Source organism: Silene latifolia, chromosome 5 (assembly GCF_048544455.1).
Source record: "Silene latifolia isolate original U9 population chromosome 5, ASM4854445v1, whole genome shotgun sequence".
Lineage (NCBI taxonomy): Eukaryota > Viridiplantae > Streptophyta > Magnoliopsida > Caryophyllales > Caryophyllaceae > Silene > Silene latifolia.
In genome coordinates this window covers 13,106,114-13,128,746 of record NC_133530.1, presented here as the reverse complement: position 1 = coordinate 13,128,746, position 22,633 = coordinate 13,106,114, and the positions used below count along the sequence as shown (strand labels likewise).

At 35.9% G+C, this 22,633-nt stretch overlaps 4 protein-coding genes across 4 annotated transcripts; 2 read left to right on the top strand and 2 right to left on the bottom strand.

Annotated features, from left to right (window-relative positions):
* Window positions 1–145: 145 nt before the first annotated feature.
* On the top strand, window positions 146–2,581 carry LOC141654854 (uncharacterized). Its single transcript, XM_074461968.1, has 4 exons — window positions 146–223; window positions 489–869; window positions 918–2,399; window positions 2,441–2,581. Exons 1-4 carry the CDS (start codon window positions 146–148, stop codon window positions 2,579–2,581), a joined length of 2,082 nt encoding a protein of 693 aa, XP_074318069.1.
* Window positions 2,582–2,947: 366 nt separating this feature from the next.
* Window positions 2,948–7,269, bottom strand: LOC141656781 (two-component response regulator-like APRR9). The gene is made up of 7 exons (XM_074463836.1): window positions 6,249–7,269; window positions 5,038–5,199; window positions 4,824–4,954; window positions 4,483–4,644; window positions 3,952–4,385; window positions 3,347–3,866; window positions 2,948–3,253 (listed from the first exon to the last, which is right to left on the bottom strand). Exons 1-7 carry the CDS (start codon window positions 6,445–6,447, stop codon window positions 3,134–3,136), a joined length of 1,728 nt encoding a protein of 575 aa, XP_074319937.1. The 5' UTR covers window positions 6,448–7,269; the 3' UTR covers window positions 2,948–3,133.
* Window positions 7,270–15,394: 8,125 nt separating this feature from the next.
* LOC141654853 (putative F-box protein At3g23950) lies at window positions 15,395–16,645 on the bottom strand. The gene has a single exon (XM_074461967.1). The coding sequence runs from the start codon at window positions 16,643–16,645 to the stop codon at window positions 15,395–15,397; it is 1,251 nt and encodes a 416-aa protein (XP_074318068.1).
* A 1,403-nt stretch (window positions 16,646–18,048) lies between these two features.
* On the top strand, window positions 18,049–22,633 carry LOC141656780 (ribosome-binding factor PSRP1, chloroplastic). The gene is made up of 5 exons (XM_074463835.1): window positions 18,049–18,502; window positions 20,908–21,051; window positions 21,144–21,404; window positions 21,812–21,920; window positions 22,224–22,633. The coding sequence occupies exons 1-5, from the start codon at window positions 18,239–18,241 to the stop codon at window positions 22,349–22,351; spliced, it is 906 nt and encodes a 301-aa protein (XP_074319936.1). The 5' UTR covers window positions 18,049–18,238; the 3' UTR covers window positions 22,352–22,633.

Sequence of the window (22,633 nt, the reverse complement as noted above, 5' to 3'; positions counted from 1 at the left end):
AATTACCACCGCGTTGTGCCGATATAGTTTTCAAGTCGGTGGCTACATTACCACGGCACTTCTTTTGTCCTGTTTCGATAAGGCTATTCATAAAATAAATTCCCATAAGAAGGGCAAAAGTGGTAGGTTCGCTTTTAAGGCGGACATGAGTAAGGCCTACGACAGGGTGCAATGGGATTTCCTGAAGGCGGTCCTTATAAAATTTGGGCTCCCTAACAATCTGGTAGTGTTGATTATGAATTGTGTCACTACGGTTTCTTACCAGGTTCTCATTAATGGCACACCTTTGGAGATGTTTTACTCGCGGTGCGGGTTGAGACAGGGTGACCCCTTATCTCCGTTCCTTTTTGTGTTATGTATGGAGGTTCTTTCGGCAAATATGATTCGAAGTCAGAACAGGGGGGACTTTAGGGGTGTGAGTTTGTGCCGAGGAGAGGAGAACCTTACTCACTTGTTTTTTGCGGATGATGCGGTATTTTTTTCTCCAGGATCAGAATAATGCAGCTAACCGGCTGAGGATTATTCTTGATAGATACTGTAGTGTTTCTGGCCAAGTGATTAATGATGATAAATCTGGTATGTTGTTTAGCCCAAGCACGAGATTGGCAAATGCTCAACGCTGTCTTCATGATCTCAGGATAAAAGGGAATAAGAGGATAAAAGGGAATAAGGGTCTGGGTAAATATCTTGGGCTCTCCACTGATTTGCAAGGGTCGAAAAAGGAACTTTTCAAGGGTCTTACAGACCAGGTTATGCAGCGAATATCATCTTGGAATGGAATCTTTCTGTCACCAGCTGGGAGGCTGACCTTAATTTCTTCCGTCCTATCAAATCTCTCCAATTATGTTCTATCGGTGTTCAAAATACCGGTAAGTGTGACGAAAAAGCTGAATGCTCTGCTGTCACATTTTTGGTAGGCTGGATGTAAAGAGAGGAGAACTATTCACTGGTGCAGTCAAATATTCCTTAGTCTACCAAAAAGTGAAGGCGGGTTGGGCATACGAAACATCCAAAGTTTGAATCAGGCTTTGCTTGCTAAACATGCTTGGAGAATTGTGAGTGGTCATAACTCTCTTCTATGTCGTGTCTTCCGAAAGATTATGTTAGAAAACCGGTCTCCACCCTTTGTATTAGGAAGAAGGAATGAAAATAACTTGTCATGGGGGGCAAGAAGTATTCTTCATGGGTTGGACTTTCTTAAACAACATATTGGATGGAAACCAGGTCTGAACTCTAACTTGAATGTTTGGACGTCAAAGTGGGTTAATGGGGAATGCCCGGAACCACGAAACGACTTGCTTTCTCTGGAGTCTGCAGTGTTATATAATATGGAGATCAGGGATCTCCAACGATCGGAGGGTCCGGGGGAAAACTTTTCATGGAATGAAGAATTGGTTCGACAGCTATTCACGGGAGAAAGTGCGAGCCAGATTCTAGCAATGCCTATTTGTGGTTCGCAGACTAAGGATAAAGTTATTTGGTTACACAGCAGTAATGGGGATTATAGTGTGAAAAGTGAGTATGGCATTATTCGAAGTAGCTATATAGAGCGTTATGGATCAAACAAGGATAGGACAAGAGTTGATGCTGAGATGCGGTCTTTCTGTAAGAGAAGGTTGTGGCAACTTCCCGTGCCGGCTACATGGAGAATCCTTGTTTGGAGAATTATTACTAATACGCTCTCGGTAGGTGCGAATTTTGCTAAAAGAAGCATTAATATTGAACATAGCTGCAAACTCTATAATCATGAGGAAACGGCTGTGGATGAAACTATGGAGCACTTATTTCGGGACTGCGAGGTTGCTAAAAGGGTCTGGGCATGCTCGGAATGGGGCATTCGTACTGACTGCCATCCAATCGTTGGAATTGCCAAATGGGTCATTAATTGGATTAATTATCTGGATAAGATGGATGATGCAGATAGAAGGATAGCGCGCTTTCTTGCAACTTTGTGGTGTTTATGGAGCTGTCGAAACAGGGTCTTGTTTGGGGGGGAGGTTTTTCACCCAAAGAGTTTCTTTTATACATGGTCGAATGTCGTTCTTATTGCTGATCAAGCAAGGGATGAAGTGACGAAACGAAAAGGGAAAGGTGATAAGAATGACCACAACGATGAGGATATTGGATTATTTGAGGGGAGTTTGACATGGCTCCGAGAGAGTAACCCTATTCATTTTGTTGGAGAAGGGAACTTTTGCGAGCGTGTTAGGATCATGGTTGATGCGGGCTGGAAATCAGTTGACAGGGCCGGAATTGGATGGGTTGCTTTTATGAGTAACGGAAATAGGTTCTTTGAAGGAAGGAAAGCAATCAAGGCTGAATCAGCTATTCAAGCGGAGGCGATTGGTATCAAGGAGGTCCTCTTATGGGCTAAGCAGTATGGGGTTTGGCATTTGGAGGTCTCGACGGATTGTCTTCCCATTGTTTGTTTTTTTTGCAGGAACTGAACGGGTCCATTACCAGGCGCTTGAAGTTCTTGAAGACATACGTTGCCTTGGATCTTTTTTTCATTGCCTTTCTTTTAGTTTCATTCCTAGATCCTTTAATGTGTATGCCCATGGTCTTGCTTGCAAGGCTATGACTAGTTAGGATATCATTCATTACTGCTGTCAAAAAAAAAAATACTTTTATGTCCATTGTTACTACCTTATTTTACCAACACAAGGATGTGTCCCAATATACCCCTTGTTATACGGGCAATTGGAAGCCATTTAACCGGGAAACATAATGTCAAGGAATGGCGAGCTTTTAGGAATGATCAGCTTGCAAACATACTGTCAGTTATGATCAATTAGGTATAAAGCTAAAATTCTGTGTTTAACAAATATCCAACTCACATTTTTTTCTCAAATTTGTAGCGTCTCTTCCATAATCACATTTTTTATGGAAAAGACGCTGAACAAATCCCAACAAATGAGATTATGGAAGAGACGCAACAACTCAAGAATTCGAAATAAACTTTGTTTAACAGATATCCAAATCACATAGGAAATCCTCTTGAAAAAAAAGTCTCTCCTGGTAAAATCCTGAACTAAAATATGGTAGTGCTTCTACACAAGAGTTACAAAACATATTTGTCTCTAAACTGTACATCAAAACCTAATATAGATGTCCTATATAACTAATTGGCAACCTAAATGCCACCGGAATTATCAGATTTTGACGGAGGAGGATCTGGAGGAACTTGACGCACAAACTGCCCTTTTACTCGTGGCCGTTGCTCTGCTAGCTTCTTTCGACTTTCATATCGAACCTGTACAAGTACAACAAATACCTCTTTAGTATCCTTTAACATTTGGGCAACCACATTGGCAGGAAACTTTAAATGTCGAGACAGTTTTATTACCTTTTTGTCAAAACATCTTTCCTTCCTCTTTAACCGGAACTTATTGAGAGCGGCTTCCCTTTGCAAAGAACGCTGGCTAACCAAGCCATGAGATTGTTCATGACTGCAGTCAGTTCCATTCTGATACCCGAAAGTGTCGTCAGAGAAGTGAGATCGGTCTTCGAAAGATTCCAGCTTTTGATCATGCCTATAAACAGGGTGATTTGTGGATGTTCTTTGAATAAAGTCCATGGGGTTGTTGGAGTTTTGGTTCATCTGCTGATTGGCTGAACTTGGGCTCAGTGAAGGTGACGGTGTACGGACTGGAGGAGGCATTGTAGACCCATATCCATCTGGAGTAGAACTTCCATCTACCTGGATCCGATTCTTGTGAAGTGGGATGGGAAATGGATTTTGTGAAAAATTTCCGCGCACAACTTCAGCTTCATTTGTCAGATCACCAGAAGAAACTTTGCTGTCTTTGGGGCTGAGATCGGAATTAGCATTTGAATTTGATGTCGGTATTATCCTATTGACATACCTAAAACAAATCAAACTTGCATTAGTTCCGAGTTTCAATGATAACGAGAATGAGTTACTGTGAGGTAACGAAGAGAGAGCCTCACCGTGTAAAAGCCGAGGCATTAGAATGGTTCAGCATTTGGTTTTCAGTGATGCTCTTATTTTCAGGCACAACAGGAGAACATCTCGTCAGACAGAGATCCAAATGGGGAGAAGAGTCGTGTAAATTTGTTCGATCAATTGAGCGTGAATTGGGTTTGGAGTGGATGTCAAAAGATCCAATCAAATCTATAGCTTGTTTCGGAGGCTTGCTCATCAATCTCATAACCAATTTATCTGTAAGACGTTCTTGCTCCAACCTTTGATCTCGGTCAAGAGCCCGGTTACCTTTGTATGTAGCTGTATCTGATCCACCATTACGGTGATCTTGAATTCTCAACTCGGTAACAGGAGACAACTCTTGTTTTGGTTGCGAGGAACTTTCGACCTCAGTCGTGTAGGCACTCTCACCTTCCAATTCTAGCTTTCCACATGAGCTCTGCACAAAAGTCGTACGATTACTAAAAGAAAATATTGAAATAGCATCTACAGAACACTTTATCAGCAAATGCAACCACAAGGCAAAGTTTTCTAACCTGTGCATCACTTCCTTTCTTGAGGCAATCCTCCTGATCCTGGGGACACGCTTTGGAGTCACCGCTTAAATGGTCGCTAGTAGCATTGTTCTCAGCAGTGGCTTCCAGGTTTTCCTGTGCGATACTCCCAACCGGAGAGTCATCTCCTCCTCTAATCACCTTCTGTGAAAGGGGAAAAAAAAAAGAATTACAAAAGAAACCAACAGAGCCGCGTCTAATAAGGTGTTTCATTAGGTTGTCAGAAAAACGTCCCTAACGAGTTTTCTTATATTTATGGGATGTTAGTGAAGACTGTCATACATTTCGGTGAGGAAAGCCTGTTTTTTAAGAGCGGGACTTACTGATTGCCTTCTCCAGACATGCTGCCATAGATTTTTCAGCTCATTTATCCTAATCGGCTTAACAAGAAAATCGGCTGCTCCTCGCATCATGCACTTGTATACCAAACTCACAGAATCATATTTAGACATCACTGCATACAAGTACAGAAACATCAGAATTTGATTTCTGTAAGTTAGCATTAAAAAAACCAGACTTCTAATTCTTGCAACATACTTATAACTGGGATGTTCTTGCAGATCTCGTGCTCCATAATCAATGTCAGAAGCGCATATCCAGAAATCGATGGCAACTCTATCTCAGTTAATATGAGGTCGATGCCATGAGGTCTCGCCTTCAAAACCTCCCAAGCCTTCAGCCCATCAGGAGCAGTGGCAACTGCACAAAAAAGCAGGCCAATTTATAAGTATTTATGCCACTGAAGTTGAGAACCTGCAAGTATAGTTAGTACTTAGTATCATATAATTACTCAGATAACCAGTTACACACTGCTTTTGAGACGTTCTCCCGACTGATTTCATATAAGTACACACGAAAGATTATCCTGATAGCATTTTACTTGCTGTTTTAGAATTTTAGTGATCCTTCTAATTATCAATCATTTTATCGTGGCATTGACCATATTATTCGATCTTGATTAGTAAGTAGCCATTTTAGTTTCAATCGTAACATATTCTCCTTAGTTATTGTAAAAACGTCTCATAGTATTTATTCGAGCAACTATAATTGTTCTCAGCAAAAAACCAAGAACTGTCAACTAACTAACTTCAAATTGACAATTACAACAGTGAAGGTACAAAAGACCAAGATCAAATCTTGACAGTTACAGACATATTTCGAAACTATAGAAATCAGAGAAATCGACCCATCGCTCACTGACAATACTCTAATCAACTCAATTGTATCCATCTACAAAAAACATTGAGTTTCTTTCATTAATTATATCAAATTTTAAGCCCTTGAAGAACTGAATCTGACAATCTGAATCAAGAACAATAAGATTTCCGGTCAAACTGTTGCTAAAATACGAACTTCTTAATACGAGTACAAATTAAACATCAACAACTAGAGAACGGATACTCTCCCATTTTCGTGTTCTATTTTATATCCCATCACCTTTATCTTCTGACACATCATCTATTAAATGGGATCTAAATATTTTCTATGCTCAAGGATTATGCGTCAGCAAAAGAAATAATATGACACGAAAATGGGATAGAGTATCCGCACTCGTTAAGCTAAGGTAATACCCATAAAAATTCATACTTTTTACCAAAACAAGTCTTTTTAACAATACACAAGAGATTTACAACAAAAACCCCAATAAAATTCTCAATTAATCATATGAATTAACACTAATTAACAAAGATAATCCATCTAAATTAATGTACAAAAATTAAAATACAAAATTAAAACAAAGAATCAACCTTTATAGCTGCATTTCCTAAGAAGAGCACCAATAATTTGCCTAGTTGAATCATCAGCTTCAACCAACAATACTCTAAGACCATTTTTTGGTAGAAAAGTATCCCATTTAATCATTGAACTTGACCCTTCTTTACTCACTATCTTCTCTACATTCTCCATTTCTATACCTTCAAAGCTACTTACTACAACTTCTCCCATCAAATTTCAAAATCAACCCCCCAAATTTATTCACACACCCGGCTCAAATTCGGACTAAACCGGATGGTATACACAAAAAACCAAAATCTACCCACAAAATTTCTTCAAATACCCAACTCAAATTCTTAATCTTTCTATCAAATTCCAAAACAAAATCCACCCACCAAATTTCTTCATATACCCAACTCAAATTCTGATTTTTTCAAGATTTCAAGATCAACCCACCAAAATTCTTCAAAAACCCAACTCAAATTCTTAATCTTTTTATCAAATTCAAAAATTCCAACATCTACCCACCAAATTTCTTCAAATACCCAACTCAAATTCTTGATTTTTTAATCAAATTCCAAGAAAAAAAGAAGGGTAAGAGTAAAAAAAAGGTGTATGAACTATGATATTTTGTCACCAAGAGAAAAATTGAAGAGCTTTAAATCAAAAAAGTTGTTTATGTTTGTATCCTAGCTTATTTGTGATATTCCTATACCACCAAAAAAATGGTTAATTAATATTAATACACAAAATATCTAAGAACTTTGAAAAAAGGTGGGCAAGTGGTAAGTTAGGTCATAGGATACTTCATGAAATTAACTGTTTAGTTTAATTTAATGGTTGAGATTTGATGAGATAAAGTATAGAAGACTTATCTAATGGTTGTGAAGGAAGCAATTAAAGATGGTTAAGATAAATATCTTCAAATGTTGTACTCCAATAACATTGTGTGGCCATTAATGGCCACATCATCAAATTTGATTTTTATTTTTTGGAGAAATTTGAGTGGGTATACTACAAAGTATGAATCAAAAGGAGAGGAGTCATTGGTCCACTTTGTATGGTTGGCTAATGGCTATTTACTCTTTGTTCGGGTTGTCCCCGAAAAACCAAAATATCCGTTTTATATCTTGATACTTCGTATAATCGTATTATTCTTTCACAAATTCTCATTTGTGATGGCGGTATTGTGACGAATATCGTTTTCTCTCACAAAATGCCCATGAGAGATGAGTGGGAAGCACATGGGGTGCCCCACCTTTTCCCCCTCTCCCTTTTTGTGAGAGGTCACAAGCTTGTGACGGGATTAGCCCGTCACAAACAAGACTAGCTCTTAGGGGTGTTTGGTTGGGAGGTTTGGAATGGAACGGAATGGATTCTAGTCATTTTAATGTTTGGTTGGGGTATTTTGGAATGGAGTTAGAATTGGATTCTCATTCCACCACAACCTCTTGAAATCCCATACCCATCTCCTCCCCATGGATTCAAACTTCATTCCTTCATGTTTATTTTTCTAATGAACCAAACATGTTTTGGAAGGTATGGAATTGGAACCCCATACTCCTATGGTTTCTCATTCCAATCTATTTCATTTCTAAGTAGTGAACCAAACGACCTCTTATTCTTTTGTCTTTCTCTATCTTCTGTGTAAGTGAGTAATACCTTGTACTGTATTTGACATGTTTTAACTATAAAACGAATAAATCAGCCTAAAATAAGAATTTCTGATTGGTTTTGTTCGTTCGGTTTACTTAAAATCATCTTAATTTAAGACATCTCATAAATTTTTTTATTGCCACCTGCATTTTAATCAGGTAAGAGACGTCTTAAATTAAGACAATCTTAAACGAGAATTGATGTTGTTATTCACTCTATATGGAAATACTCCCTCATATTCTAAATAAACTTTTTCATTCCCGTGTGCACAAAATTTAAGGAAACACACTACCCCACCATATAATTAAATTTGGACCAAACAAACACACTACCCATCAAACAATTAAATTTGGACCATACAAATACCTACTAAAAATAGAAATATGAAGGTTATTATAAATAGACGGAAATGAAAATATGAAAGTTTATCTAGAATAAGAGGGAGTATATGGACGGGTTATCTCTAGTTTAATTTTAGACAGAGTTACATCGAATTGATTTTACTTTGTAAAATTTTTAGTTTTACTTTTGATTTGGTTTATTAAACCCATACTCTCTCCATTTATTCACAAATTCTCATTTGTTTGTGACGGTTGATATCCGTCACAAGCTTGTGACGGATCAAATAAAATCCACATGGGAGGATAAAGACAAGTCATTTGAGATTCCCTATACATTCTACTTTTTGTCTTATCTACCTATGTGGGTGATACTTGACTCGTCATAAGCTTGTGACGGATATCCGTCACAAGTGAGACCTATTGCCATTTATTTATGTTTTTTTCATTTACTTTTTTTGAAGATCAAAGTTTTTATCAAATATATTATTTTTGAGTAAACTGTATATTATTTTTGACTATATTGCCATAATTTTGACTATGGATAAATTATCAAATATATTATTTTTGAGTTTTATTATAATTTTTTAAGTTTAATATTTTTATAATGTAGTTCAGATTATTTCAAATAAAACACGTAATCTGTATTTCTAAACTCAAGTAAACACATTATAAAGCTCGGATTTTATTCTATACCACCAATACAACTGGTTGTATAGTCTATTTACCGACTTACTGTTGTTTTTATCATTAGATTAAAACATTTTCAATCGATTAAATTTGATTTATTTGTAAAAACTAAAAACATTAAAACTTTAATTTAAAATTGAAAGGAGTGAAATAGAAAGAAGGGCCTACCAAAAAAATTATGATATTTTTGTGCCATTAAGGCATGATATTTAGGCTAGTGGTCACTGCCTCACTGGTTAGCAGATTTTTACAGATATTTTTATGTAGGAACTGTTTAGAAAAAAGTTGATGGACAAAAGGAGGACACGTGGATTATGCTTTTTTTTTCGACAATTGTACGTGGATTATGCTAATGCGTAAGGACTTCTATCATTGTCTATTAATATTTCAAACGTAAGTACAGTTTTGCCGGCTGCTATTGGGGCTAGGTAGGACGGACACTTTTTTTAATCAGTCGTCCCGTGTTAAATCTTCGTGTGGACATCAACACTTTTCTGATCTGCTGCAAACGCCATGTGGACACACCTATAAAGTCGTTATCAACTTTCAATTTATTTGGACACGTGTCGGACGCGTGTTCATGGTATTTGGAGCCGTGTCGACGTGCGCGTCCATAACATTTGACATCATTTGGGGTGAATGATGTTAACTTTAAATGAAATTTGTTGAAATAGCTTGATTAGAAGATGGGTTTTGATGGGAAATGAAAACGAGTTATAATCATGGACAAGTTTTAGCTTTACTTATTTAAATTTAATATCAAATACTTTAATAAAAATAAAATCAAATGTTTATAACTATAAAATATATACTTTACAGGTGAGATTGTTATTCGATTCAAGTTTGCGACTCGAGAAGTAATCATACAGACGATTGATAGGCTTGTCGTGTACCTAACAAAGATAATTTCCCTAGACACAAATTAATGTATTAATAGGGGTCGAACCACAAGGAGACGGGAGTTGTTAATTAGTTGTTACGGGGTGAATTTTAATTTATCAAGGTCGGTTATCGTATGATTGGTTGGTTGGATAATGGAAGAAAACAATAATGATAAAGAAATAGTCTAGGGAGGTCGGGTCACACATGCAAATTATGTAAATGCTTAAATTAAACATAGGAGTTGATGAATCGTTAATTGTTTAGGTTTAGAGACACCCACCTCTCGATATTAGTGTCAACCATAGACCGGGTCGTAGAGAAACTCTCGTTTATGACTACGTCGTCCTACTACACATGCTTAGTCTAATCCGATTCCGTGCCTCTTGACTTATAGAATGAATTAACAAACTTAATCAATGAATAAGGTCTTTAAACAAAGATTAAACGTGACGATACAAACATGTGGTAGAAACAATTAAACGATATTATAACATCCTAGTTCAACAATTGCAAGAACTACTTATGCATAGTTTCCCTTATTCCCTAGACAATTGAATTACTTATGCATATTGAAAACTAATCTAGTGACATGTGGAATAATAAAGATAAACATACTAAGAAATAACAAAATAATACTAGAAATGAAATTACCTTGACAATGGAAATAAAACTTGAATATAGAAGAACAAATACTTGAAATGGAAATTGTAAGTGAACTTGTAATATAAATTGAAATGCTTAAAGAAATTATAAACATAAAGAAAATGATAAAGAGAAACCTAATCTAAACTAAACTAAGAACTAAAATAGGAATATGAAAGTGGTGTAGAAGGTATGTATAAAGTATCTAAGAGGTCCCGGATCAACACCCTTTATATAGGGGTGAAGGGAGTAACGTAAACAATCAAGAGGAGGTTAATCCCGATCGGGGGCGCCAACCCGATCGGGGTCGTGGCTTTATAGCTCGTTCTCCTTAATTCCTCTAGTTAATGCCTATGGAATCCAATGCTTAGCGATAAATGCCCTATTAAGCGTCTGATAATGATCTTTAAGCTTGGCATCAGATGCACTCTAGCATCCTAAGTTTCCACCTAGTTGGACTTGATTTCTTGGGCTTTGACTTTGCATAAGACTTTATTTTGCATTTTCATTTTAATTCACAGCTTTATGCATGCAAATCCATGTAACACTTCAATGTTGGTCCAACTCATGCTCCACACTTAGCCTTATATACTAGCTCTTGCAAATTTGTTAGAAATAAGCTCCTAAAAGCTCAAGTTCCTACAAAATGTGACAAAACATGCAAAGACAACTAGAATACAATATTAACTCATAAAAACACTAAGGTTAGTGCAAATGACATAAATATTAGAGCTAAAGTAGAGGTCAAAATGTATATAAAATGGACTTATCAACAATACAGTCCATTTATTTATTTTCTTTATTCGTTTTAAGAACTATTTATTTAAAAGTAATTAAATGATTCGGTTGTAGCAAATTCATCGATTATATTTGAGATATTTCACAAATGTTCAAATCAATTTTATACATTTGATTATAATATAATTCACATATATTTCACAAATGTATAGAAATTATTGGAATTGAGAAATTACGTATCTGAATTACGTATGTTCTCTACATCAAACTATGTTAGGGAGCTATGTTAAGTCAAGAACCTAGCAAAATCATAAGTAGTGTAGAACCGTAGAACTTACCATGATGTATTATACGGAGTATAAACTATGGTTCGTAACAAAAGACATATGAAGTTTTCCCAATTCATATGAGAAACTTCTCTTCTACACAAGTTATCAATAATTAGACTCATTCATCACCTTAATTTCTTGATAAAGATATTTCTCTCACATAATCCTAGTAAACCATCGCCAAATTGGTTGGAGGAGGTGGTGATAATGGAAGCTAACAGTATATTGGTTGTCTTAACCTCCCCTTAAATGACTCGTTTTCCGCTTTCTTTTATTTTACCTCAATTTTGTGTTATTGAATAACAAATTCCACCACATTAAAAAAAAATGCACATGTTTGGGTGGATCTTCAATTGTTCGCTTCTGATTCTCAAATGATGTGTGTGACCTAGTATCCTAAAGCTCAATGTATAGACCCTCCTCCATGTGAATAAGATAGGAAGGGGTCTTTGTGAAAAAAGATATCGAAACTAGTCTCCTACGTCACTGGGAGATCAGATGTGACTCATGTGAAACCTTCTTTCAGTCTGGAATCTTTTAGTTTAAGCACTTCTTTCATTCCAATTGTTCAATGATTTCCCTTGGGTTTGATGCAAGCTTGGATTGGCAGCATAGTCTTCTCTTAGGTTTTTTCTTGGATTCGAACTGGGAGTTGCACGATAGCATTTTATTGACTTTTTCAGCATAAGAGGTCTTCTCTCTTTACAATTTTAACATGAATAAGAAGTTTTGTGCTTTGGGCGCGGCACAAGTTTGCTTGTGCTTTCTTAATCATAAGTTATTCTGGATTTGATTTTGCCAGATAAAGAGGCTCCAACAAATAGAGTGATGCTTCTACCTAGGGGAGTCTAACATCCCGTGCAACCATGGGCGAAGAAACTGGACCTCCGGTTTTGAACACCGAATTTATAAGCTTTATTGATTAAATTCAATACAAAAATCGAAGTATAGTACCCTTGTTCAATTATATTTGGGGCCTCACTTTTTCTCGGTGCACTGGGCCTCCATTTGTTTTAAAACGCCTCTGCTTCTACCCATAATTTTTTTTTTTTATCTTTTTTGCAATTGAATCTTTTTTTTTTGGATATTCTACATGGTACCCTTCAATTTTTCGACTTTCTACATGATACCCCTATACTTTTTAAAACATACATGGTACCCCTAATTGTTGTAATTATCACTAAGTGTACCCCTAAACTTTATTTTCCATCAATTAAACTCAGTTTTAGGCGTTAGGTAATGACTTGGACGCGTAACCAAACTTGTCATCTATTATCCCATAAGGACTCTATTGGGCTCAATATCCATCTCGATCCTAATATTTATTGATATACATGGGGTAAAAAGTTTTTGACGGAAAATTTATTGAATCCTTGCCAAATTATCACGTCCAATGATGGATATTGAGCCTAATAGAGTCTTTATGTCATGGGATGATAAATGCCAAGCTTGGTTACGCGTCCAAGTAATCACTTAACCCCTAAAACTGAGTTTAATTGACGGAAAATAAAGTTTAGGGGTACACTTAGTGATAATGACAACAATTAGGAGTATCATGTATGTTTTAATAAGTGTAGGGGTATCATGTAGAAAGTCGAAAAATTGAGGGGTATCATGTAGAATATCCCTTTTTTTTTTACCTCAAAAGGAGCAGTAAGTGGATTATACATCTGATGTATTACCACCAATCCATAGTACGCCCTAATTGGTATCGAATATATGAAAATAACATAACAAGATTATCGTTGGAAAATTATGAATTTGCTACAATTAAATTCACAAAAGTGGCAATTTACCCCTTAAGTTTGTTCATTAGTGAAATCAAACATTTAAGTTTCAATTGTAGCAATCAGACACGTTAACTTCAATAAAAAGTGAATTAAATTCAACCCCGATTTTTATTCTCTAAAATCTCAACAAAATTCAATTTATATTCTTATTATACAACTAATAATACATAAAAAAAAAAATACTAATTTCAACTTTACCAATTTATATGAACTTAATTTATACATATAAATAATAACTTACATCCATCTATAGTAAACAAAATGAAAATATTATAATCATAAACTATTTTTACATTTATAATGAATGTCAACAATTATAAAATTATTAGAAATACTTGCTATTACAATTATATATTGTATAAAAGTTATAATGTTAAAACAACGATTTTATATTTGATTAATCCCCTATTTACTAAATGAAAGGTGTATTCTCAATTTTTCCCTCCAAAAAGCATCTTATAAAAAAGGAAACAAATTAAAATTTATTACATTCACTAAATAAGAAAACTACTAAATATAATCTTTTCATTAAAATTAATCTTTTTATCAAATTATATTATTTCAGAAAACTCTAAAATATAATCTCTTAATTAAAATATAAATAAAATTTATATAAAACTATTAATTGCTAAATCTTTTTATTAGTTAATGCTATTATGAAAATGATTTGACTAATACTACATATAAAAAAAACTGTAAATCGCTATTATTACTTTCGTGACAAAAAAATTAAGTGAAAATAAAAATTGAAATCATTAGCTTTGTGGTATAAAAAATATTTCGTTTAAAATATATTTCAGCACTTTACTCAATTTTTTGATTAATTGTCAATTACAATTTTTTTCTCAAAACAAAATACAATGACGAGAAATATGAACAACTAATGAGATATCACTATTATATAATAAATTTATTAAAAATAAAAAAAACTTTATATACCGTGCATTTATTGCACGGGGTCTAAACTAGTTATATTATAAAATGAATTTTGCTGTAATATTCTTAAAAAATTAAGCAATGAGGTTTAATTTCACTTTCGACTAAAGTTATGAGACTTGATTGCTACAAATGAAACCTAAGGGGCTTGATTTCACTATTGAACAAACTCAAGAGGGTAAATCACCACTTTCACGAAATTCGATATAAACGAGTCATTTAACAATTTAAACTCACAAAATCAAGATCAAATAGAAATACATATATGCTAAATAGTAAATACCATACTTGGTATTACTCTTTCACATACGGGTTTTACTCTTTCACATACATTTTTTTCATAATGTTTCCAAACACTACCCTCCCTCAACTAAAAACCTTGATTTTATTTTTCTCTTTCTCCTAAAACCTAATTAAATTTCACTCAAATTCTTCAAATTATGGATCTTAATTCCTTTAAATTATGGATTTTAATTCATGTATCGAACAAGTATTATTTCGATTTGTCGAAAATTTACATTAATTTGTTACTCCTGCATTACACGAAATTGTATTGGGCATAAAAAACGAATTTGCCGAAGATGTAGTGCAGTGCGGCATTAACAAAGTTGGTTTTACATAGTCCTTGTCAATTTTATATTTCAATCAAGTTATCTTTCAAGACTAAATTGTCTTATTTTTTCCAATTGTCATTTTTTCCAATTAATTAATGAATTATTTCATACATAGGAAAACATGAATTGACTGGGGATGGGTCGCCGGCAAAAGGAATTGTTGGTGGTGGTCGGGGGATGGAGATGGTGGCGGTCGTGGGAAAGGGACGATTGTTTTTTATTTTTAATTTATTACTCCTTATGATTGATAATATAGAATGAGAGGTGAGGGATGAGAGTAAATTGAAAATGAAGGGGTACGAAGGTAATTTGTGTATGTAAAAGAGTAAAATGCGTATGTGAAAAAGCAACACCCATTAATTAATGGACATGGTGGAAGGGAGGAAGGTAGTCGTCGTGCAACCATGATTTAGCTTGAGTAATGGCAATGAAAAGAGTGCTATAAGGATAGTACAATATACGAGAAGAGCGATTCCAACGTGAGACCTATAGTCCAGGAGATGTCCACATTCCATATTAAGTTCTGAACTATTAGGCTATGACATCTTCGATTAAATCACCTTTTAGGCGTGAGACGGGATTGACGACGGCCAAGACGGATGCATTAGTAGAAAGACTCCACAAGTTCCTATAGAAAATGTTGAGTCTTTCGAGCACTCACTAACAACTTCAAGTGTTCTATCACCCAAATTACAAATCACTATATGATTCCTAATTCTCAAGTACACAATCCTTGAATCACTAGGATGCAATCCTAGTATTTCTACACTTGTAGAACCAAAACCATGCCAATACATTGTATTATCAACCAACTTCATATCTTTAAGACTTATTTTCCACTCTAATTCCCATTTTTTGGTGTCGTAATTTTCGATCTTCCAGATTACTAATTTCCCATTTGGATACTCGCCGATTAGTTGGCATACTTTGAGACGTTCTTGACTCGACCCTAAACAGATTGATACTTGAGGGTTTATTTCAGGTGGAAGATCAATAACTCGGCATGCCGTCTCATGACTCTCATTACACTGGAATGGGTCAAACACGACAATGAACTCGCTATTTACGAGCCAATGGAGCTTGTTGTCGATCGCAATGGCGTTAGGCTTAAAATGCCAGGACCTTTTAAAACTTCTTGGACAGGTAACTTCGAATTTAGACCAGTTACTCGTATCAGAACAGAACACCTCTGCCTCGAAAAGGTTACTGTTTGGGTCCGAGTCCAATTCAAGTACCCGTACCAACCGAAAAACACCCATTTTTGAAACAACCAAGCCCATTGCTGGATCCGCCACCTTGTGGTGTCCCACAATTTGTGGGACCGCAACCCATTGCTTGGTCAACGGATTACAGATGTAGTATGTTGACCATAATGACATTTTTGTGTCACAACATATTAGTAGGTCTTTGCATGAGGCCGTCACCCAAATTGGGTGTCGGCCCGAAGGCCGAAAACAAGGGAGAAAATCTAACTTAAACGGGTGCTCCGAAATTGTGTGGATTCTGGACCCAGGTTCCTCAGTCAGGACCCGGTGCCAGAAGATGAATTGGTACACCAGGGTGACCGGTAAGGAAAGACGAGTATCATTTAAACTGATTTGCTCGTGGTAGCGAATAAAGTTCGGAATGAAGTGGGTTTCCTCGATCATTGACCGCCATCGCTTGCAGACCAATTTGGCCCGGACAACATTAATGCAAGGAAGTCTCTGAATAATCTCTACCAGTAATGTATCTGTTAGAATGTCATTGAGATTTAGAATGTAATCAATTGTTTCAAATTGCGGAATTAAATGAAACTGAGTTGAAATTAACATGCCCATAACACCAAGCTAAGAAAACAAAAAATTCAAAGAAAATGTTGGAATTGTTTGAAGAACTTTTGTGCCATGTATTTTTTTGTTAATTGGTAATTAGAGTTATATACTTCTTTTTAAGTGGAATTGTTGTCTGTTGATGATTGAAAGTGTATATACGTGCAATCCTGATTGTTGAAGAAGAAAAATTCAGCATAAACATGGAAGCCTCGATCATGGCATCTACTAATTATTTTGCTTAAATTATGCAATGAAAGAATAACTTGATTTTGATAATATTAAGGGTTGAAGTTGTTAAACCAGTTTGACGTATATGTACCACCTAACTAGTAAGCCATGCACGTTTGATCAAATTTAGTTTCAATCTAAGTTTGATTTCTATACCCAAAAAAATATATATAAGGCATTGGAATCTTTTTGTTTTTTTAAGAACAAAAAATAAAAGAATTTATAGGGGCCCATTTTTTTGCAACTAGGGGTGTGGCACGGCCCGGTCATCACTTTGGATCGGGCTAATGCTCACATTTCATAGGCCCAGTCCGATCCAGCACTAAAATTTTAGTAGCAATTAAAGGGGTCTATCTTGACCCGCTGCTAAGTGGGATGGCCTCGGGTTGGACGAAACCAACTTAGCAGGCTAGCACTGATCTGGCCCAACCCGATCCTCACTCGTGCCATGTTTGGGCTGTTGGTCCTCAGCCCGTCCCAGACCACCGTGGCCCAGCCCACAGCACACCCGTAGTTGCAACAAATGATCCCTTTATTTGGATGTACATATATGACTTAATACTTGTAATTTTGGGCCATTTTAAGTCACTTCGAATTATTTTAGATCAGGTCAATCATTTCCGGGGGTCTAGTCTCACCCCTTCAAACCCATTTCATTCCCAAGGGTTCTTTTAGAAGCCCTCTATTCTATACAAAAACATCAAAATCCAATACATGTCGAAATGTTATCCAAAACATTATACATTGACATTGACTCAATTGGACTCTATCCATGATGGACCATTATTCATGTGCCAAAAACCCAAATACTTCCAATGCTTGAAGAACACCTCTACACATAGAATTGATACAAATCTAAAACTAGATAACATGCCATGTCATACCCTTTACCCAAATTCTTGTTTAAAACTCATTATTTTCAGTTAAAAAGGTTGAACGAAATTAAATGAAACTAAATTAAATTGAATACAACTGAATTAAGAGTTAATTTGTAAAGAACTAAGTTGACCTAAACTAAACTGAGCTGAATCGAGTTGAATGAGCTGAAATTAAATCGAAAAGAACAAGACCAGAGACGAATAAGATATACACATCTTAAATAGTGAAACAGGTTAAACTTATGACAAAAAAGCAAAATCCTTGCCCATCTAACTATATACTCCGTATTGTCTTACAAATAATATTTAACCGGTTTGACATTTAAAACAGACATATTCATCCAAAGCGAGACAACTCTACCTTCTATTTTCTGCTTACAAAACCCCCCATTTAAAAAATCTAAAAATCTAAAAACCCTTTAAAAACACATTCATCTCCTTTCTTTCTCAACCTCATCTTTTAACACTCCAAAACACTCAAAAAAGAATGGAAACTTTATGTACATCAGCCATTAAAATGCACCCAAATATCACTAATTCCATGAATATTTCAGTACCCACAAAAACCCAACTCATTAATTTGTCTTCTCTTAATTCAACTTTTATTAATTCTGCTTATCCAACTCAATTTAAGTCAATTTCAGTTGATGTTAAGTTGATTAAACCAAGAAGAAAACTTGGTGTTGTTTGCATGTCATGGGATGGTCCTCTTTCTTCTGTTAAATTAATCCTTCAAGGTCGTAATCTTGAGGTAATTAACCAACATTTTACTTATGATTTTAGTATATTTAATTGTTTACTACTCCGTAGTATTTTGTGTTAATGTTATGAATTTATGTGATGTCTATAATTTATTGAGTAAGTGGCCGAGCCAGGATTTACTGTTAGGGGGGCGAAAAATTTCAGAGGGAGTAGAAGGTAAACTCGGACAGAAGTTTGAAAATGTAACTAAAAATTTTGAAGTTTTCATTTTTCAGTGGGGCGAGCGTCCCTGCTAGCTCCCCTGGCTCCACCACTGGTCTAATGTTAGAATAGTGTGAGACCGTCTCATATAAGAATTACTGTAATGATTGTAGTTGAGTTGAGATGAATTCTTAGTGTAGGATGAATGGATGATGTTTTGGTTTGTGACATTATGAGGTACTTGAGCTTCAATGGCTCAAGTAGAATAGTTAGTAGCTGATTTACAAAGGGTTGAATGCAATTGGGGTTCTCTGATAGTTCAAGTTAGTAGCTTTATGGATAATGTTACAGTTTGAGACTTTGAGTAATTCCTAAAACGACAAATTCACAATGATCTTCAACTTTCCTTAATTGTCTATCTTTTGTGGTTATAATAAGTTATGACCCCACATTTTCTCTTACTTTCATTTACATCATCATCACTCCACTAAATTCTACCCAAAAAGTAATGTAGAAGAACAATAGGAGGGAGTATAAGAAGTAGGCCGTATAAAAGGAGACAAATCATGGAGTAGCTCACTCGAGTTATATCAGTGGCGGAGCCAGGATTTGTAGTTAGTGGGGGCGAATAACTAATGACATACGGCAAACTTGGAAAACTTTCGTAAATTTTTAACTAAACTTTTCGAATTTTTCATTGTCCAATAGGGGCGAGCGTCCCAGTTAGCCCCCATCCAACCCCCAAATCCAACACTGGTTATATGCTTGACCCATCCTGCTCAATTTTCCAATGGAGGTTGATGCAACTGTTTAGTTGTACCAATTGACAGGTTGTGAATGCTACGGAGTATAATGTGCAGTGGGTTGGGGGTGGAGACGAGAAAACGACCACTTGGGGTTATAATTACCCTCCTACATAAACTTTACTGCAGATATTTGTATTTATTTCTGGGAAATGGCGGATGCAGATCCACCCACTGAACCCCCTTTGAAAATGCCTATGGAGGGAGTAATTAATAAGGAATCCGAGAGGAAGAATAGAGGGATATTCAACGTAAAGGAAAATGGTGATCGTAGAATCGTAGTTTTTATTCATCAAATATTGGATGTTACATTGGTGAAGTAGGTAAGTTTATAAGGGAAAGGAAAGAGTAGGGAGGCAAACTGGATGTTGTGGAAAACTAATCAAAAAATACAGATAAACTTATTCTTTAGGATAACATACCATTGTTCATGCCAAAAGTTTGGAACTGCTATAGATAGAAGTATAGAACTATTGATACGGCCTCGATGCTTCTATGAGTATGACTGTATGAGGTAGAATCTAAACGATCTAATATTTCCATCGAGGGTGAAATTGTACCCTTTTCCAAGGTATTTCACACAGTCGACTATGACTGGTTTTTGTTATTGGACGGCTCATGTATACAATTCGAGTCATTTTGTTCCCATGTAATAAGTAATGTTAACAGTGGCATGATACTATCCTATATATAATGTCCACATTCGACTTGCTCGATTTCACTTGCCCGATAATCTGTGTTACTCAGACTCGTTTAGAAGTATCCGACACGGGTGCGTGTGCAAGTGTCGGACTATGCTATTATTTTGAAAAATATTCATATTTTGGTCTAAAATGAAGTGTCCAAGTGTCATACCCATGTCTGAGTGTTGAGTGTCGGACACGGGTACGCGAGGAAATTAGAAGAGTCGGAGTAACATAGCCGATAATCTCTCCTTAATATATGCAGAGATGCAATGCAAATTTAGTCATATTTGATTTATTTAAACATTTGTTTTAATATTATTGCTCTTAAGTATCAACTGTCGTACATCAGGAGAAAATATCGATCAAAGTTGACAGTATTCAACCATCAAAGTCAATTAGGGACAATATAAATTGGATGGAAATGACAATATGAAGTGTTGAGATTTTGTTGTAAGTCTATATATGCTTTAAGTGATTTTACAAGCTTGCTTGTGTCTTGCACTCGTATGGAAATATCAGTGGGTTGTCTGTGACTCTTACTCTGAAGTGAACAGATGGTACAGAGTAATATGTTGCGGACAAACCAACAAGTTATTTTGGTCAGCACGAATTCAATATTCTTATATTATCGTATTCACTTGTATAATGGGAATGTCAAGGGTCTTGAATGTTAAGGACGAAACGATGGTGTTAGTGTGTCACCATGTTAGGTTGTGTTTAAAATGAAAACATGTGGAGTAACACTACGAATTTACGTTCTGCAGTTATCTGACAATGCCAGAAGTTATGTGGAAGAGAAAGTGGGAAAAGCTGTTAAAAACCACAGCCACTTAGTTAGGGAAGTGGACGTGCGTTTGTCTGCTCGAGGTGGAGAGTTCGGCAAAGGGCCAAAGCTCAGGAGATGTGAAGTATAGATCCATCGTTTCCTCTTGCGTTCATTTTTTTTTTTTGTGTGTGTGTTGGTGATTTATACTTGCTTCTGTATATCTCGACGTTTTAGGTAACAGTGTTTACCAAAAGGCATGGTGTGATTCGTGCTGAAGAAGATTCTGAGAGCCTCTATGGAAGTATTGATATGGTCTCATCAATCATACAGAGGAAAGTAAGGAAGATTAAGGACAAAGAATCTGATCATGGTCGACATATGAAAGGTTTCAACCGATCAAAGGTTAGAGAGCCTGAAATAGTGAGGATTACTAAAGAGGAAGAAGAGGAAATAGAATCAGCCGTTGCTGAATCCGAAAAGGACTTCATCGAAGAGGTTGGTTTGCTACATTTACCAGGACTATTTTTCTGTAGACAACCCACCCACTTATCGAAATAATTGTTTTCTTTCTATATAAATATCGTCTTCTCATTAACTCCTTTCAGTTTGCGACATTTGTTTTGATTGAGGGTAATATGATAAGAGTAATTGTTATAGTAACATTTTAACCTTTTACTGTTTCAAAGAAGAAAAAACAAAATGGAAAACTGATCTGTTTTTCAGGGGCGGAGGGAGTACGATTTCCTAATTACAATACGCCATCTACATTGCGGCGTATATTTAATTATTTACATTGGCTACTTTTAGCACTACCCTCAAGACCTCAACTTGGTGTGATTCTTGGCTTCTGTTTTCAGTTCTTCATTATCTTATGGTCTTTTCGTTTGGATTCTTTTCTTCAGATTGTTCGGACAAAATACTTTGACATGCCGCCCTTGACTGTGACAGAAGCCATTGAACAGCTTGAAAATGTCGACCATGAGTTCTATGCTTTCCGTAATGAAGAAACAGGTATGTCCTCTGTAGACTTGGCAAACCAGTCATTTGAATTGTGTCATTAGAGGCTTAGAGCTCGCTTTATCTCGATTACATGGGTACACATGCATCATGTTGGACAAGTCGATAGGGCCAGGTTAGTTTTGTCATACCTACTTTGATGACCATATAATCAATAAGTGCATTTGACCATATGAGTCAAATGCCATCTGTATAAGAACTTTCTTTTACGACTGCCAAAAAAAAAAAAAAAAAAAAAAAAAAAACGTTTGCAGATGTTTCGTTGATGCTTATGGTTATGACTTATGACATCTGCAGGAGAAATTAACATTTTGTACAAGAGAGACGAGGGGGGATACGGGCTTATCATACCAAAGGACGGCACAACCGAGAAGTTGCAACCTTTGCAAGACAAACCAGAGAGAGAAGCCTCTCTTACAGAGTAATCTAACTGGCATAATGAAGCTTTTCTCCAAGTGCACTTTCGAACAGTTTCCGTGTCTTGAACCTTTGTACATGAACCCTTATGGTCAGCAAAAGCTCGTCTTTGAAGTAGCTTTTGTTTTTGGATTTCCGAGTTTCCATCCTCGTTTTTGTTTGATCTAATTGTTGCTTTCCACGGCATACTAATGGACGGACAGTATCGGTATTCCTCTTGTAAATTAATGAATCTATTATGAAGATCATGCATGTTTGGTTCACAATGTATGAGGAACTCCTTTGCTCTT